Source organism: Psittacula echo, assembly GCF_963264785.1.
Source record: "Psittacula echo genome assembly, chromosome: 4".
In the NCBI taxonomy this organism is placed as follows: domain Eukaryota; kingdom Metazoa; phylum Chordata; class Aves; order Psittaciformes; family Psittacidae; genus Psittacula; species Psittacula echo.
This window is the reverse complement of record NC_137738.1, coordinates 77,966,972-77,982,808: the sequence shown is the minus strand read 5'-3', so window position 1 is coordinate 77,982,808 and position 15,837 is coordinate 77,966,972. Positions and strand designations below refer to the sequence as shown.

Sequence of the window (15,837 nt, the reverse complement as noted above, 5' to 3'; positions counted from 1 at the left end):
TGCAGGGCTTTATTATTGCTCTTGGTAGGAAAACCCTAGATACAGTAGTTAAACAGATTGCAGATCTGCATTGGACATTTTCAGCACAGATTTTCTACGTTGTCTGTTGATATGATGTAAGCGAAATAATCAAGTTTTCATGAGAAAGATGGAACATTAAGTGTATGAGCAGACACTCCCAGTATTATTCAATGTGCAAATAGCTAAAAAGCAAGTATTTGTGAAGTTATCCTGCTAAGGCAGAATTTATTTTTGCTGGGTTTGGAAGCACATGATCAGACTCTTTAACAGCAAAGTAGATCAGTTTGGAACAAAGTGTTTGAAATAAAACATTACTTTCTGCCTGAGATCTGGCCTAGAAGTACATCAGTCTTATCTCCTCTGTGGGTGACAAAAGATGTCTTGATAAATGTAATTTACAATACATCCCTGAGGCTTTAAAAAGCATTTTGGTAAACCAGGCACAGTATCCTTTCAAACTTTTAGATCTAATTTTTTTGCATTTGTACTAGTAAATACCATAACTATTTCAGAACACAAGCATATGCATATACGAAGCAAAACCCTCACCTGATTTCTAATGATAATAGTTTAATTTACAGTAGGGAAAGATAGTTTGTTTTCAAGGTCATTTATTTTCATCTTTAAAACACTAAGCACAAATGAAATAAGTCTAAATTTGTGGTTTCTTTTATGGAAAGCTTATGATATTGTTGCCATAGATATCTTGCCATTCCTTCTAGACAATCAGAGGCCCAAGGAAATTAAGTGTGTGAGAATAGTGTATTGAAGTCAAAGTTATTAAAAGTCAGAAAGTTTGATAATCCTGCAACAAGCATGAATCAAATTCTGGGACAGATTACTGGATGATCTTTAATATATAACATGAAACCAAGCTGCTTGTTCAATACACATTTCTAAATTTTGCTGTTTCTCATGAGAAAGATACCTTTTAATTAATTTTAACTGGGGAGTAGTTTAAACTTGTGCTAATGTCATGTCTGCTATTACGTTATAATATTAGTTCTTCCTTTATTTTTCAAAATATCATGCAGGTGTTATTAAGCATTTTAAAGCTCAAAGGCCTCTGAGGAATGTACCAGTAATTAAACAGATCTCAGAGTATGGATCAGTTTTGGAATTAAGCTGATTTCTGCTGAATAAGTAGTATTACTGAAGCTCTCTGTGACAGCCTTGGGTGCTTTTATAATTTTGCTTTTGTTGCTTTTTTGCATTGAATTGTTATTTTAATTACTGGAGGATGGGTTTTCTTCATGGTTGTCTGTTGTAACCTACAGATCATGGAATCATCTGGTACACCCTCAGTGACCTTAATAGTAGGCAGTGGTCTTTCATGCTTGGCCTTGATCACCCTAGCAGTTGTCTATGCAGCGCTATGGAGGTATGTAATAGATTGACAAAGCTGAACATGAATACATAGCTATATTTAGTTGAACTGCAATTTAAACAGAGCGATAAAGTCAACATTTGTTATTAGCTGGGAAAGAAAAACAAAAAAGGTAGTACATGTTTTGATGCCTAAGTTTGTTGATGTGACTCATAAGTTTTACTCTCCTGGACTACTGTTGATGCTATAGCCTACTCTTTCCCCTGCTCAGTATAAATGGAATTGCTCTTTTAGTGAGGTCTTCATAGTGCTAGTAAACAATTTACAGGATTATGCTACATGATGTATTCCATGTGAGGCTTCTGGCCTATACTTTTGACTGCTTTTCCTCCATTTACATTTTAAACAAAAACCTCTGTGTGCTAAAAATGAGATATCAAAGTGCTGCATAAGATATCACAGATTTAGGGAGGTTTAGTTAACTGGTTTTGTGTTTGTCCACTTCAATTATGAGTTTCAATGAAGGCAATAAAATTAAAGTAGTCTCAAGTAGTGTAGTGGTACCTTCCAGTAACAGTCTTTCTTTCCATCTTGAGTTTACTATATTAAAATATTATATTGACTTAAAAGTGAAGTAGATATTTATGGAGTAAATCAATTTGAGAAGTGATGTCTTAGTGTAGAAGAAACAGAAAATGAAGAGGTAGAGTCACACAAAATAATAAATATTTTTTTGAAAGTGAGCATGGGTTCTTGTTTCATCTGTTTTTTTTTCCATAATTAAAGAAAAATAAGTTTATATGGAAGTAAGAAGAAACACAGCAGAAAAAATAGTAATTTTTAGAGTAATGTAAAATCAGATGATAGAATTTTGCTTTTAGAAGCAGCTCGATAATTTTACACCCTTTTCCCTTTTACTCACTTATGTAGCCACAGAGGCTCACAGGATTAGATATATATATTATAAATATAGAATATCTAATTACATAAGTTATAATAAAAAGAGTTTAAAAATTATCAGTTCTTGACTGTAACAAAACTGAGAACGAGAGTATTTCAGGATATAATATCTGAAGAATTATACTGTTATGTTTGCACTCCCCGATATATTTAGCACTTGGATGGAAATACTGTCATGCTCAGTGGAGATGGTCTACTCCATTATTTAAATTAGATATAAGGAAGAATTTTTTTATGATGAGAATGGTGAGGCACTGGCAGAGGTTGCTCAGAGAAGCTGTGGCTGCCTCATCTCTGGCAGTGTCCAAGGCCAGATTGGACGGGGCTTGGAGCAACCTGGTCTAGTGGAAAGTGTCCTCGCCCATTGCAGGGGGGTTGGAATTAGATGATTTTTAAGGTCCCTTCCAACCCAAACCATTCTGTGATTCTGTGATTCTATGATTATGGTAACTTCCAAGCGTAGAAAAAAAAATGTGTGATGTGTGATGGACCTAGTGTGGGCTCTGCATCCCACTGAAGAGAACTCATACAGATCACAGTGTTCTATCAGTGAGATATTTTGCAAATATTATGACAACTGAATGGCCTGTCATTTGAATCATTAAAATTCGCCTCCAACATGTTTCTCAAGAGCACATAGTAACCAATTACAGAGAAAAGATAGACACTGAAACATATGTGTATATACATTTTTTTTATAAATCTAAGGATAGGGAGAAATTTGGTATTTTGACCCTATGTCTGTATTTATGTTTTGGAAAACCCCACCTTCCCTTTTAATGGCAGGGCCTGTTTAGAAGTGATACAAGGTAGAGGTCTGAAGAAAGCCTCTGCGAGCATTCTTTGATGGCTGATTGATTTGATCCCCCCAGCTGAAAATTCAAACTGAAAGACACATTCAATATCAGTCAAATATTTATTCTCTCTTCCCTTCTTTTCCCTTCCCTTCATCAGCAGTGGACTGGAAGAAAAACTAAAACCTTCCTAGCCTAAGCCAAAGCTATGAGCCTCTGCTTGCACTGTATTTACTGAACCGCTAAGATCCTTTCTAGTCCATAAATGCACATGGTTGGGAACTGGCCCAGCTGAATCAGTAGTTAACAAGTTAGAAAGTAGCAGCATACTGACGGTGTAGACAAAGGCACTAGACTTTCTCCGTTTGTCTGCAAACACATAGAACTAGCCTTAACAACATTCTTATATTTTAAGCAAAAATGTGGATTGTGATATCAAGGTTGTTCTGTCTTCTTAACTAAAAAAATGTAATGCTGTATTACTTAATTGATTAATACCTGGGCAAAAGGACAATTCATTTCATGTCCAAAGCTCAGCATTTCTTGTGGGTTCAGCACCCATTGTTAAGACCTCCTCAGAGTGTCAGCTATGGGTATACAGCTCAGGAGGAGACAGCAATATTAACTAAGCTCCAGTGAGAAGCATATAGTATAGATCATATAACATATGACATGGTCTTCGGCGGAACTAAGCACCCTCAACTTTAATTTACTTTCATAGTCTACATTTATTCTTTTAACAACTATGAAAATCAAGTCAGTAAGGTACCTCACTTGAAACCATAATCATTCCCTTTCTGTCCCGTAGCATATAAAAGGCTATACATATAAAAAAATGAGAATATTTGCATCTTGTAAGGGAATAGGTGATAAGAGTATTTGACTTTTTCATCCTAAACATACTTGTAAAATGAATATGATAAGTTTGCAAAACAGACTATGTGATGCTCACTGCTGTAATTGAATCTTTCTGCACAAACTTAACCATTTTTTGGTATTAGGTCTTATGAAGATAAAGATATTATAGTATTACTGGTTTTTTATACAAATTATTCTATAAAGGTTGTGGAACTTCAAGATAAACGTTACCACTATCCCAATAACATGTTTAAAAATGCAGTGCCATAGTATCATCAACCAATCTGCATCTTATTTATGCATCATGCACCAGATCATCTGTTTATGTAAATTACCATATTTTTGCTGAAGTTAGTTATTGTTAGTGGTATGTGCCAGCTGTGAATATTCCTGGGGATGAGCAGAGAGCATAAGAAGTTCCTGACATGAATGCATGCAAGCCCGTTATTATCAGTATGATGTTAGAACAGTGTTGCCAGCAGGCTTCAAAAGAAGCATTGATAGATTATTTTTTTAGTATACGAGGTACTAAGAGGGAATTGCAGAATATCTATCAAGATATCATAGTTCCAATGTTTGTAATGTGATAGCTCTCTGGTACTCTTTTGGAATGCTTGAAAGGGAATGTTTACTTTTCAGAGTGTCTACAATGTTTAATACAAGAACTGCATCAAAGCTTTATATGATTTACTAGTTGTTTTCCTTTTCGAAAAGTTGTTCCCTCTCTTTGTTTATTTGAACAGGTACATCAGATCTGAGAGGTCAATAATTTTAATCAATTTCTGCCTGTCTATTATCTCATCAAATATCCTTATCCTGGTTGGACAAACTCAGACACATAATAAGGTATGAGAATAGATTATATTAAATTTGCACTTAAATATTAATATGCTTGTTTTATTTGTGATTAACTTAAAATAATTACATCCATTTAGTCCTGTACTCATAGGACTTGGCAATTTTGGTAAAATACTAACAGACAAGGAAAAATATTTACCATCTCTCATAATCTCTTTTTCTCCTCCAAGAATCACTCTTGGTATTGTTCCCTCTGGAAAAGCTGTGTTCTCTGTGGTAGACTTGTATATTTTATGACTAAATTTCAAAGCAAAAAAGTTCAAAGACTCAACATCAAAAGGACAAATTTTGGTTCATTATAATAGTTGTAATAGGATTCTGCTACAGTGTTTTTGTCTTTCTATTAGCTCACTGGTACTCGAAAGGCAAGTAGAAATTGCTTAGAAGTCAGAGTGCTACTCTTGAAAATGTACAGAAACAGACATAACAAGCTGTAGAACATTTAAATGTCTGACTGATGTAGCTATAAGAAAGTGATAACCCTGCATACCTTACTTAGTGATATATTGATGATTTGTTACTAATGTTTTCTCAGACTCTTTCTGAACATAGTAGTTATTTGTCCCTCTCCTGTAGAGCAGGGCTGTGTTTTGAGGCATCACCTAGTGCCTGGTGATGCTAGGCAACTTTCAGAAGTGATAAGTGGTTTCTTAAAATTAACTACACATACAAGACAACTTGGATTAGAAAATAGGATGCAATTTGTGAATAGGGCAGTGTTTGATAGAATGCTGTTAAGTTTTGGAGTGAGCAAGTATCTGTAAAGTAATTTCTTATCCCACTGTGTTAAACTACTTAATGCACTGCTCATCTTAATTTTTCCAGTATCTAGTGAAATACGTTCATCATCTGCATAAGATAACTAGTGTTTCTACAACACACCTACAATTAAACATTTATTCTTTTCAAACAAATACTTAGAAAATTAGCTGCCAGAAGTCTCATAAGTTCAACAGAAGTCACATAGCTGTACTTTGTAAAACACACTCCAAACATAGTAATTTCCACATAATTTAACAAAATTATTAAAATTAAGATATTAACATGATTAAAAGTTTTGAACATGTGTAGAGGTACCAGGGAACAAAATACACATTTACAGAAGAAACCCACATGACTCACAGATTTTATGCAGGGGAAAAAAAGTCAGAAATGCAGAAACAACTTCAGACTGCCAGAGTGCAGAAGGATTAAGCTTCTCTAGAATTTCAACACTAACATGCATAGTAATATATATTATTTTATTATGTATTTCAGGAAGATATATGATTCAGTAGCTGAAAGTTCCTATGTATGCTGCCACTGTGGAGTCAGGGCTTGAGGGCATCAGAACAACTGTGTTTGATAATATGATCCCTAGGCATGCTGGCAGCCTTTCTCTGATGCTTGATTCAGGGAACTCTGAACAAAAACGCACCTTAATCCAGTTCCTTTCTTTTAATCTTAATCTCTTTGAGCTCACTCACTTCTGCTTCCTGAACTCCAGAAAGTAGAGATATTATACTGACTTATTTCTGAGCCATCAAATCCTAAAAATGTAAGTATTCAGAGGAAATAATTGACAGAAAAACCAGCACATCACAAAATTTACATTTTGAATATATGGCCTAAAAGATCACTGTAAAATACCACTTTCTACTACACTCATCTTCTTTTTGAGTCCGCATCTTGCTTTTGGTACATGTACCACCTGGAGTACCTTTAGTTGATCAAAGACAGAAGACATTTTTTTTACCAAGGAATCCTTGCTACAGACCAAAAATCTGGCACTATGTCCACAGATACGGGAATATATTGTAGCTCCAAGAGGCTAGCTTTGGAGTGCATCATCAACAAAATGACCAGCTAAAGCCACTGTTTAGCAAAAACTAATTTAAATAAGCAGTCAGTCCCAGGTATGACTTCAATATGTTTGTAAGTAGATATGTGTTTTGGCGTCAGAAATATTTGAATGCAAATTCTGAATTTATTTTCAAAGATCATATATGACCAGACAGTGTTTGACTTTTAGTCCATAGATCTAGATTGCAATACTGACTTCTGTAGGAAAAATTGTTTTCATTTTGTTGAGCTGGAAAATTAAATCTGTAAATGAGAACTCCAGAGAAGAAATCAGGTTCTTACTTATGGATTAAGACTAAGACCCTTTTAGATTTGTTTCTGAGATTTTATTATTTACTAGAAATCAAAACATTTGAGTTCTTAGTGTCTGAAAATTTTGGTAGAAAACCTGGAAATATTTTCTCAAGACATTGTAATATTCAAATAAGCAGAAATTGTTTCCTGAAACAAAGCTGTGGTGGTGTTTTGTGGCAAGAACATAAGCTTAGGGTTTTTAATGCATCAGAGAAAAATTGAGAAGTACAACATGCCAAGTTTGAGAGTTTATTTACTCTGTTCTGTTATCATTCTTCATACTATTCTCATATTATTGGGGCACCTAATTAATGTTCATATGATGATGCTGATATTCACTGAAGTTGAAGAATGGCCCTTTTTTCAATGATTTAGTTTGGCTTTGCTTCTGAGTTTAAATTGTTCTCAGCTCTATATTTGTATATATTCCCTTTGAGAATAGGTGCTTATAAGTAACATCAAAGCTGAATTCCGGTATAAAATTGAACAGTATGTAAATTGAAGATACTGAAGATGTAACAGCAGGTTGTCAGTCCTAGCAAAAGGCATATCCCGAGCACCTAAAACACACAACATATACAATCAGTAGTTTTGCTAAATGCACAGTAAACCCCCACAAAAACCCATAAAATTTTGTTGATGATAGGATTAGAATGTAATTTTCTCTATATGCATTAAACACTGCACCAACTACTTCAATTTTTTCAATGCTATTTTATCTCCAGGATATTTCCATGGTTTATTTTAGTATGCCCATTGACAGCTGAGACAAAAATAATATATTAAGTCTTTTGGTCTATATAAGTGTAAGTTTTCTTTCTGTCTTGTGTAAATCATAGATACTTAGCATGTTAGGTTTAGCTCTACTCTTCGAAGGCTGAGGATATCCCTAATGTTTTTACAAAAACTCCTTTTAGTACAACTGAGTTTGAATATTCCCCTCTCTTTGGTTCAACTAAGTTTTGCCTTTTTCTGTAAAATATACCATGACAGATAGCAGAAATGGATTAAATATTTACATAGGACATGGAGAAGCAGTTTAAATTCTTCAAAGCTACCATGGTGTTTCCATTTCTAATACTCCCTGTTTAAAAGTGATCTTTTCCTCCAGTTCCAGTAACTCGAGGGTACCGACATTAGATGACAGGTCGAGGTCATGGGGCTTTTTAGCTTGTTTTAGAATAGATTGTGATGAGAGGCATGACAGAGAGAATGGTTTCTCTTGGAAGGTTTGGATTGGGACAGCAAAAAAGCCTTTTATCAACAGAAAAGCCTTGCTCCTGTATTCCTTCGTAGCCAAAAGTGTTGTGCATTTTATTGAAGGACCCAGCTGAGAAATGTTCTGCTTTTTTCAGTATGTTTCCCCAAGCCTTTCAAAATGCAGAACTTTATTCAATGCTGTTTCAGACACTGTAAGAGATTTTTGTTTTGTCAGTTCCTGTTTTGAAATACAGGTCACTGAAGCCTGAATTTACAAGAATATTATTAAATTAATTATGTATATTTTTTCAGTATACTAGATGTTGTACTAGGCATGAGAAGCACATTAACTTACTTTGGTATCTCTGTATCTTGTTTTCTTTCCAGTATTAAATGTTAGCCACATAATCATATTTAAATTTGACGATATGCAATATATGTGCACTGGAGCTAGCCCTTTAACAGCTGAATTTAGTTGTAATGTTGAAATTAAGTCTCCTGAATCAAGGAAGGGTAACACTTTTCATGTATAACCTAACTGTTCTAATATCTGTTATTTCACAAATACTATGAGATGTCCCTAACGTCTACAAAAGCATTACATATTTACTTTGAAGACACTGACAGTTTTCTTTGAGGACATATCTAGCAGTGATCTGTAGGTTTCCCTGTAATGTAACTCTTGCTGTACTATGTTTTCTAATGTTCTTCTTGCCATCAAGAAAAATGGTTGCATTTCTTCTATATGTAGGCCTCAATCTATAAATCTTTACTGTGGTTCTGATCCCATTTAATGAATAGATTCTCTACCCTCAATAAGTTATTAATTAATATTATGTGGAGGTTTTCATAAATTCACTTTCCTTTTGAATACAGCTGGAAAATAGGTTGATTTTTTTCAAAGTTCTGCCTAACTAAAAATACATTAGCTGGTTGATATAAGCAACTCTTGTTTACCTATTTTTCCTGTGATAAAAACAAAGGTTAATGTCATTTAAAATAAACCATAGAATTCATTATACATATGAAAAAAAAAAAAGTTATTTTATACATTATCTGTTTCTGAGTGTATTTAAGAGTTCCTTGCTGAAGTTTGGGTCACCTGTGAGAAAAAGGCATATTTTTAGAAATGTCATAAGACTGCACATTTTGTTAGCCACAGTCAGGTTTCTGTGTGCCTACCAAGGGAAGATGCTAAGGCACAAGGCAAGATTTAGCAACCCTGATATTCTGTGTCATCCCTGTTTAATTGTGGTTTTCAGTTTATTATGCTATTACATTTTGGAATTCACCTCTTAGACCGTACCTGAAGGACATGCAAAAGCATATCCTGACCACCTAAACCACATAACATAAACAATCAGTAGTTTTGATAAATGCATTGTAAACTCACAAAAAAACCCATAAAATTTTGTTGATGAGATTAGAATGTTCACTAAATAGCTGACTGGACAAAAATAACCCCACTGTAGTCTTTTTTCAATAGAGGGTTTAGGCTGAAAGGAGTAAATAGAAGTGGAAAGGAACTGAAATGCCACAGCATGCCATTCCCATAGCACTCTGAAGCAGCTGACTGTGTAACTAGAGCTCCCTCAGGTTTTAAGAAACAGTGGGTGGCGGGATCCCCTGAGAACCCTGCAAATGTTCAGGTGGTACTAATGCTGCCTCTAACCATGTGGCTCTTGCCCCATATCTGCCACTGCCTTACAGATGCAGGCATTGTGGCAATATGTCTCCTAGGAAACAGCGGGGGAGTCCTAAGAGCAGATGGAATGAACAGAGAAATGATGCTAACACAGCATTAAGGCTGTGTTAAAAAATCAATGAGGAAGCAAGGAATTTAGTATGTCAGGCAGTAGCACTCTGTGTTTTAGGTCTTGCCTGGAAAACTTCAAAGGAATACCCTTCATTTTAGCCGCTGAAGCCTGGAAAAATGTCCTCTCGTTTTTGCTAGTATCCAACTTCCAAATTAACACCTACTCTTCTGATTGTCATCTCTTTCTTTGTGTAACAGGTTTTTGAACAACTGAGCCAGAGGCTCTGGTATGGGTTAGCCATCACAGAAACACCCCAGTAAATAGGTCAGCAGGCAGTGTGCACTGCATCAAACACATCTGCCTGCCTCTGTATTTGGGAACTCAGAAACAATTAATGGGAGAAGACCCCACTTAACTGAATAACTATTACAGGAGTAGGTCTGTTTAAGCAACATTTTTTTACCATACCAAATTCTGGCAAAACCCATTAACATCAGCTGAATTAACTACTTGCTTTTAGATTCTCAAGAGAACCTCTGGGAGCAGATCGTTCTTACCCAAGATCAGTAAACACTGTCATTCATGCTACTGTTACGTATCTCAGAGGAGGAGGTAACATTCTTCTCAAAAGTACCTGGCAGTCTCTTTCTCAAAAGACATCAACTTGATCATTCAGTATGCTATTTCTAAACAAAGCAGACATTTTGATTGTAAGCAGGTTAGAGGGAAGAAATTAGGTAGAAAGTAGCAGCATGTGTTCTGTGCCTCCAATTCCCAAAACCTTTTTAAGGGCTCTGTGCATGATTTCAGAATCACAGAATCATTCAGGTTAGATCGTCTCACCCAACCTCATTTTCAAGGCAGGGTCAGCTGTAAGGTCAGAATGAGTTGCTCAGCGCTTTATATAGTCAAGTCTTGAAAACCTCCACATGTAGAAACTGCAAAACTTCCTTGGAAGACTTGATTTATTGCTTGGCTGTCGTCATGGTTACAATGTTTTTCCACATATCTGGTCTGGAACCTCCCTTTGTTTCAATTTATGCTCATTGTGCTTTGTCATCCTACCACACATCACTGTGAAGAGCCTGGCTTCATCTTCTCATTGACCTTTCTATAGGCACTGATAGGCTGCTGTTAGATGCTTTTGAAGCCATGTCTTCTCCAGGCTGAACAAGCCCACTTCTTTAGACTGTCCTCACAAGGCAAGTGTTCCAGATTCCAAACATCTTGATGTCCTGTGTTAAACTCACTCCAGTTTATCAAGTCTTCCTTGTACTGGGCAACCCAATTGTATTGGATACGATATTCTAGATAATGGTCTAATAATGACAGCTGAGCAGAGGAGGACAATGCATTCCTTAGTCTCCTGGTTCTGCTCTTGATGCAAACCCAGATGCTGTCAACTGTCTGTGCTGCCAGGGGAAATTGCTGACTCATATGCAACTCACTGCCCATCCCTCCAACATGTCTAGCTGTCTCTGGATGGCAGCCATGCCCTCCAGTGTATAGACTAGTCTCCCCAGTTTGGTGTTATCTCCAAACTGTATGAAGAAGCATCCATTGCCTACTCCAGGTCACTGACATTTAAACATATGCCCCTGGATACACCCATGCAGTACTTTGCTTGTTATCTGCCTTCAGGTAAATTGCTACCCATCAGTAATTAGTTGGCACTCTAAGCCAACGATCCAACTAGTTTTTCATCACTTAGCTGTCCATTCACCCAGCTGTGACCTCCTAGCCTGCTTACAAGAATATGGTGAGAGAATTTGTTGGAGATCATTTTAGTGAGCTATATTTTGAAAAACAAAAGTGATGTTGGTTTGGAAATCCAAAATTTACCAAGGTTTACCCATGAAAGACTTAGGCTGTGTCTGACCTGTGACTCATACTGGTGCCAGCTCTAGCGTCTCTCGGTTGTTGAGGGTCTTCTCCCATCCACCTGAACAGCCACACATTACATGCATGTGCTGAGAAATGTTGCACAGGTGTAGTCTATTCCTTTCTCCCTGGTTGTGGTGGTGGGTTTTGTGCTGGCATGTGTGCCTCTGCTGTCCTGCCTTAGCACAAAAAACAACATAGCTGACTTTCCTGAGGTAGCCATGTGCTGTGCTGCTCTTCCCAAAATGGTATGATTTTAGCTCCTTGCACTTCAGAACCTGTTTAGAGTAGTTTTTCTCTTCTAGAATTCACCCCCACAGCCCTGAGGAAAATAGCTCATTCTTTCACAAACACCTGTTTGAATCACTTCAGACAATCTGTTGATGACTCAAGCAGCTATTTTGGGCTTCACACCTTTTTTATACTTCTCTTTTGCTTATTTGTTGAATTTCAGAAAAGCAGTCAATGGGAAGTAGATCATCCTACAAACAGTTAAATGTTCATGTCTGTCAGTTACACAATCTAAGTCTTAAGAAAGAGAAAACCACAAACTCTTCTAAGTGACAATAGTAAAAAGAATTTTTAAATGAAGATACCATAGGACTAAGCTTCACATGACTAAATGGTTTAAGTAATAACGAAAACAACAGCAACACCAAAAATCAGCGTTCAGCTACTTGGTTGTTTTCTTCCTACTATGAAAGCTGAATTTCCTTCATGGATTTTCCTGTGTGGATTACCATTTATAAGAATGTAGGCATAAGAATCCATTTGTCACATAAACCAAAACAGATACAGAAACACAGATGTTTTTGATATAGATATCTGGTAAATAATACATTAAAAAAATACAACTCTGAGATAAATGCAGTGTAAATCTTATGACCTACTACAATAATTATTACATCATTACTTTGTCTGTATAAAAAAAGAAACCTGTTAGAAAACACAATCTCTTTTAAAATACTATCATTTTAAGGAACAATAGTGTAAATTCGGTGCAAAGATTATCTACCAATTGTACCGGATTTTATTTATACTTCCCTATAATTCCCTGTTCTGTCTGTGTATTTTCAGGAACATATGATAAGGTTTAACCTTGACATGCACAATGAAGTTTATTTGTACATTTTTTACCTTGTATTCTCCTAGGTCAGAATTTTTAGGCCCCTGTATCTTGCAATCAAGTCAGGGAGTGTGTTTTATAAGGGAGTGACTATTGGATCAGTCTGATTTTCAGACTGGTCTCATCAGAAGCTATAAAATGAGTATTCTTTCCTTAACACTACATACCTTGCTCTATAAAAGCTATGGGTCTCACTCCTGTGATCCTTATACATGAAAGTGTTCTCTAGCCCTACATTTACTTTAAAGATCTAGAAAAAGTGTAACATAGATGTTGGGAGAATCAGGCTCAAAGGTGTTCTAAAAGTCAGTGTGAAAATGAATCTTGGCATTTGTGTTTGTTGCTTATGGCTGAAGTAAGCTCATTTTTGAAAACAGAGCTTGCTAGTGAATCAGCTCACCTTTTATGCTGGATTCCCTCTTGCTTTTGCAGCAACTAAAAAAAACCCAAATGTGAATCATATTTTGCTAGGTTCAATCAAAGTAGTCCAGGGTGCTGTTTGAACAGCAGCCCAAAACAGTCACTCAGAATTGCCCTGGGCAATTGTGAGTTCACCTACCCTGTATCTTATTAGATTAATTTGTGGTTGATTTTAAATCATAAAATTCCCATTAAATGATTATTGTTCTTAGGTGCTAAGATTAAGGCCTAGGTTCCAGTGCCTATGTCCAGACCTGTTTATTCATTTTATATTTGTCTGCCTTAATAGAAAAAAAAAAATAAACAAAAATGAAAGCAACCAAAGAAAAAAAGTGTGACAAGAGTGCAAGAGTGGTTTTCAAGTTTCTTTTTCTTTCTTTCTCTTTCTTTTTCCCTGTGAATCTTTTTTCCTGTCTACGAGTAGCCAGGCTTCAATGGGAAAAACAGAGTTTCTTTCACATTTCTATTTTTTAGCTCTTCTACAAGGTGAGGTTAAGTGAAATTTCATGGGATGTGGGAGAAGCAGGATGTGAATCTCTGTTCCAGACTGAGGCCAACAATCAGATGGAAAGCCAATGATGATCATAGGAGATCTGACCTTTTCTGCTTTTTCTTTCTGAGAAAGGAACTGTGGTTACTCTATGCTGAACTCATTGAAGTCAGCATTCACTAAATATGGTCTGAGTGTATTTATTGCATCATAAGAAAAAGCAATGTTGTTAGATGCTGTGGATCACATCAGAACCTTGTAATGAGACAGATGCTTAGCTTATCAATTAAAGGGACTCCTAGTATGCCTAAGGACCCAAAATTGTGTACCCAGAGATCCTAGTGCTATTGAAAAATGAATGTATTGCCTTTAATTTTAGACCTCTGTCAAAACGTGACCTTTTTATATTTATTTTCATGGACATACATGCTTATTATATTGAGTCTCAATGAGTCACACCTTCGACAGCAAGCCTAGTACTGAAAAATTTGACAGGAAGTGTGTTTTAGTATTTTTCTCTTTTGATGTTTTTGTCAAAATTTATATAAAACTGACATTGTGGCTGAATAAGTAGGTATATTTAATAGAAAATTATGCTCAGAATAGTCTTTTAAAAGAAAACCGTAAAGGTAAATTTGCAAAGCATGCATTTGGCTATAATCATGTACATTTTTAACAAATGTAACTGTGAGATTTCCAGAACCCTGCAGGGAAGTGTACATGTTTTGTAATAAAAAGGCCTCAAGCTGTTTAAACTGATAGAATTTCTGAAATGTCAAGAAAGTTCAGTTTGCACTAGACTTCTGGGTTTAAAAACAGGATGGAAAACATGTTAGTGTCTCTCTCTTCTGAAGAAAACTGAAACGTATCTGGCACAAGGAGTCCAGCAGTTGGAAGGAAGTATGAATAAGGTTGGCACAAAATGTTGTTCCATTAGTAAGTGGTTACATATCTGTCTCTAATTAGTAGTATGGCATATAATTTGTGCTCTGTGCTCTTCATTTCATAAAAAATCACATCTTCAACCTACCCCATATTTACTAAATAGTTCCTTTAAGCTAGGAAATCTAAATGGATTTATTATTCTTTAAATATCACTTAAAGTGAGGTAAAGACTTAGAATGAGAATGGCTTCCTTAACATGCTTAGCTAAGCCATACAGGATATAAAGCCCAATGTGTTCAGAACCTACAGCTATTAAAACTTGGTTTTTTAAAAAAAGGAAATAAATGTAAATCCATTGTTATTTGCATTATGATTTTACACTTCTTATATTTAAGAGGGCTTTCAAGGCTCTGTCTTCTACTGCATATCCTCTTATGTCAAGTCAATCAGAATTCAGGCTTGAATGTTAGCAATTTCATTATTGCTATAAAACCTTAATTTTGGCATTTTGTTACCTTTTAAAGTAAATACAGAATAATACTAATGTTTCACTGAATTGAATGATCCCACAAGGCATTGCAGTTGTACAACAATGGAAGAAAAATGGTTTTGCTAGGAATCATAGTTAGAACTCAGTATCAAGGCAGAATTAATGATGGACAAGAACTGCTGCTAGACTCAGTTTGCCTCTTGTAGCTATTCATAAACCTCACCCCACAAAATCTCTCCAGAAACAAATTTGTAAGAGTTTAAGCCTGATCATGTGTCTTGTTTCCATTAATTTCTAAAGGATTCTTCCTTCTGGATTGAAGTTTCAACAATAGTATCTAAGACTAGTAAAAATAGATTTCAGTAAGATTTTTAAACTTTAGTAAGAAGACTCAATCATATTCCATAAATACCTAAAGAATATTATGTGTCCTAGTTAAATATTATCCATTAAATGATCAAACATGGTTTTTTTATCCTGCAGATAGGAAGATTTCAAAACTTCAAGTTGTGGCATTAATCCCTGTGAACGCACACAGCCAGTAGCAAATGCAAAGCCTGAAATGAATCAGAACTAAGCCAAATTTTGTTGGTTTGCAGTTGCCATGGCAAGGAGCATGCATAGCAGTTATTGA

General features: G+C 35.7%; 1 protein-coding gene across 1 annotated transcript in view; it reads left to right on the top strand.

The window, feature by feature from the left end:
• The window catches only part of ADGRB3 (adhesion G protein-coupled receptor B3), a gene marked incomplete at both ends in the record, with an annotated part of 464,924 nt that overhangs the window by 366,289 nt on the left and 82,798 nt on the right, over nucleotides 1-15,837 (top strand). The window contains 2 exons of the mRNA XM_080614849.1: nucleotides 1,299-1,402; nucleotides 4,704-4,806. Coding sequence (XP_080470975.1) covers nucleotides 1,299-1,402; nucleotides 4,704-4,806 — 207 coding nt within the window. The remainder of the gene's footprint in view (nucleotides 1-1,298; nucleotides 1,403-4,703; nucleotides 4,807-15,837) is intronic.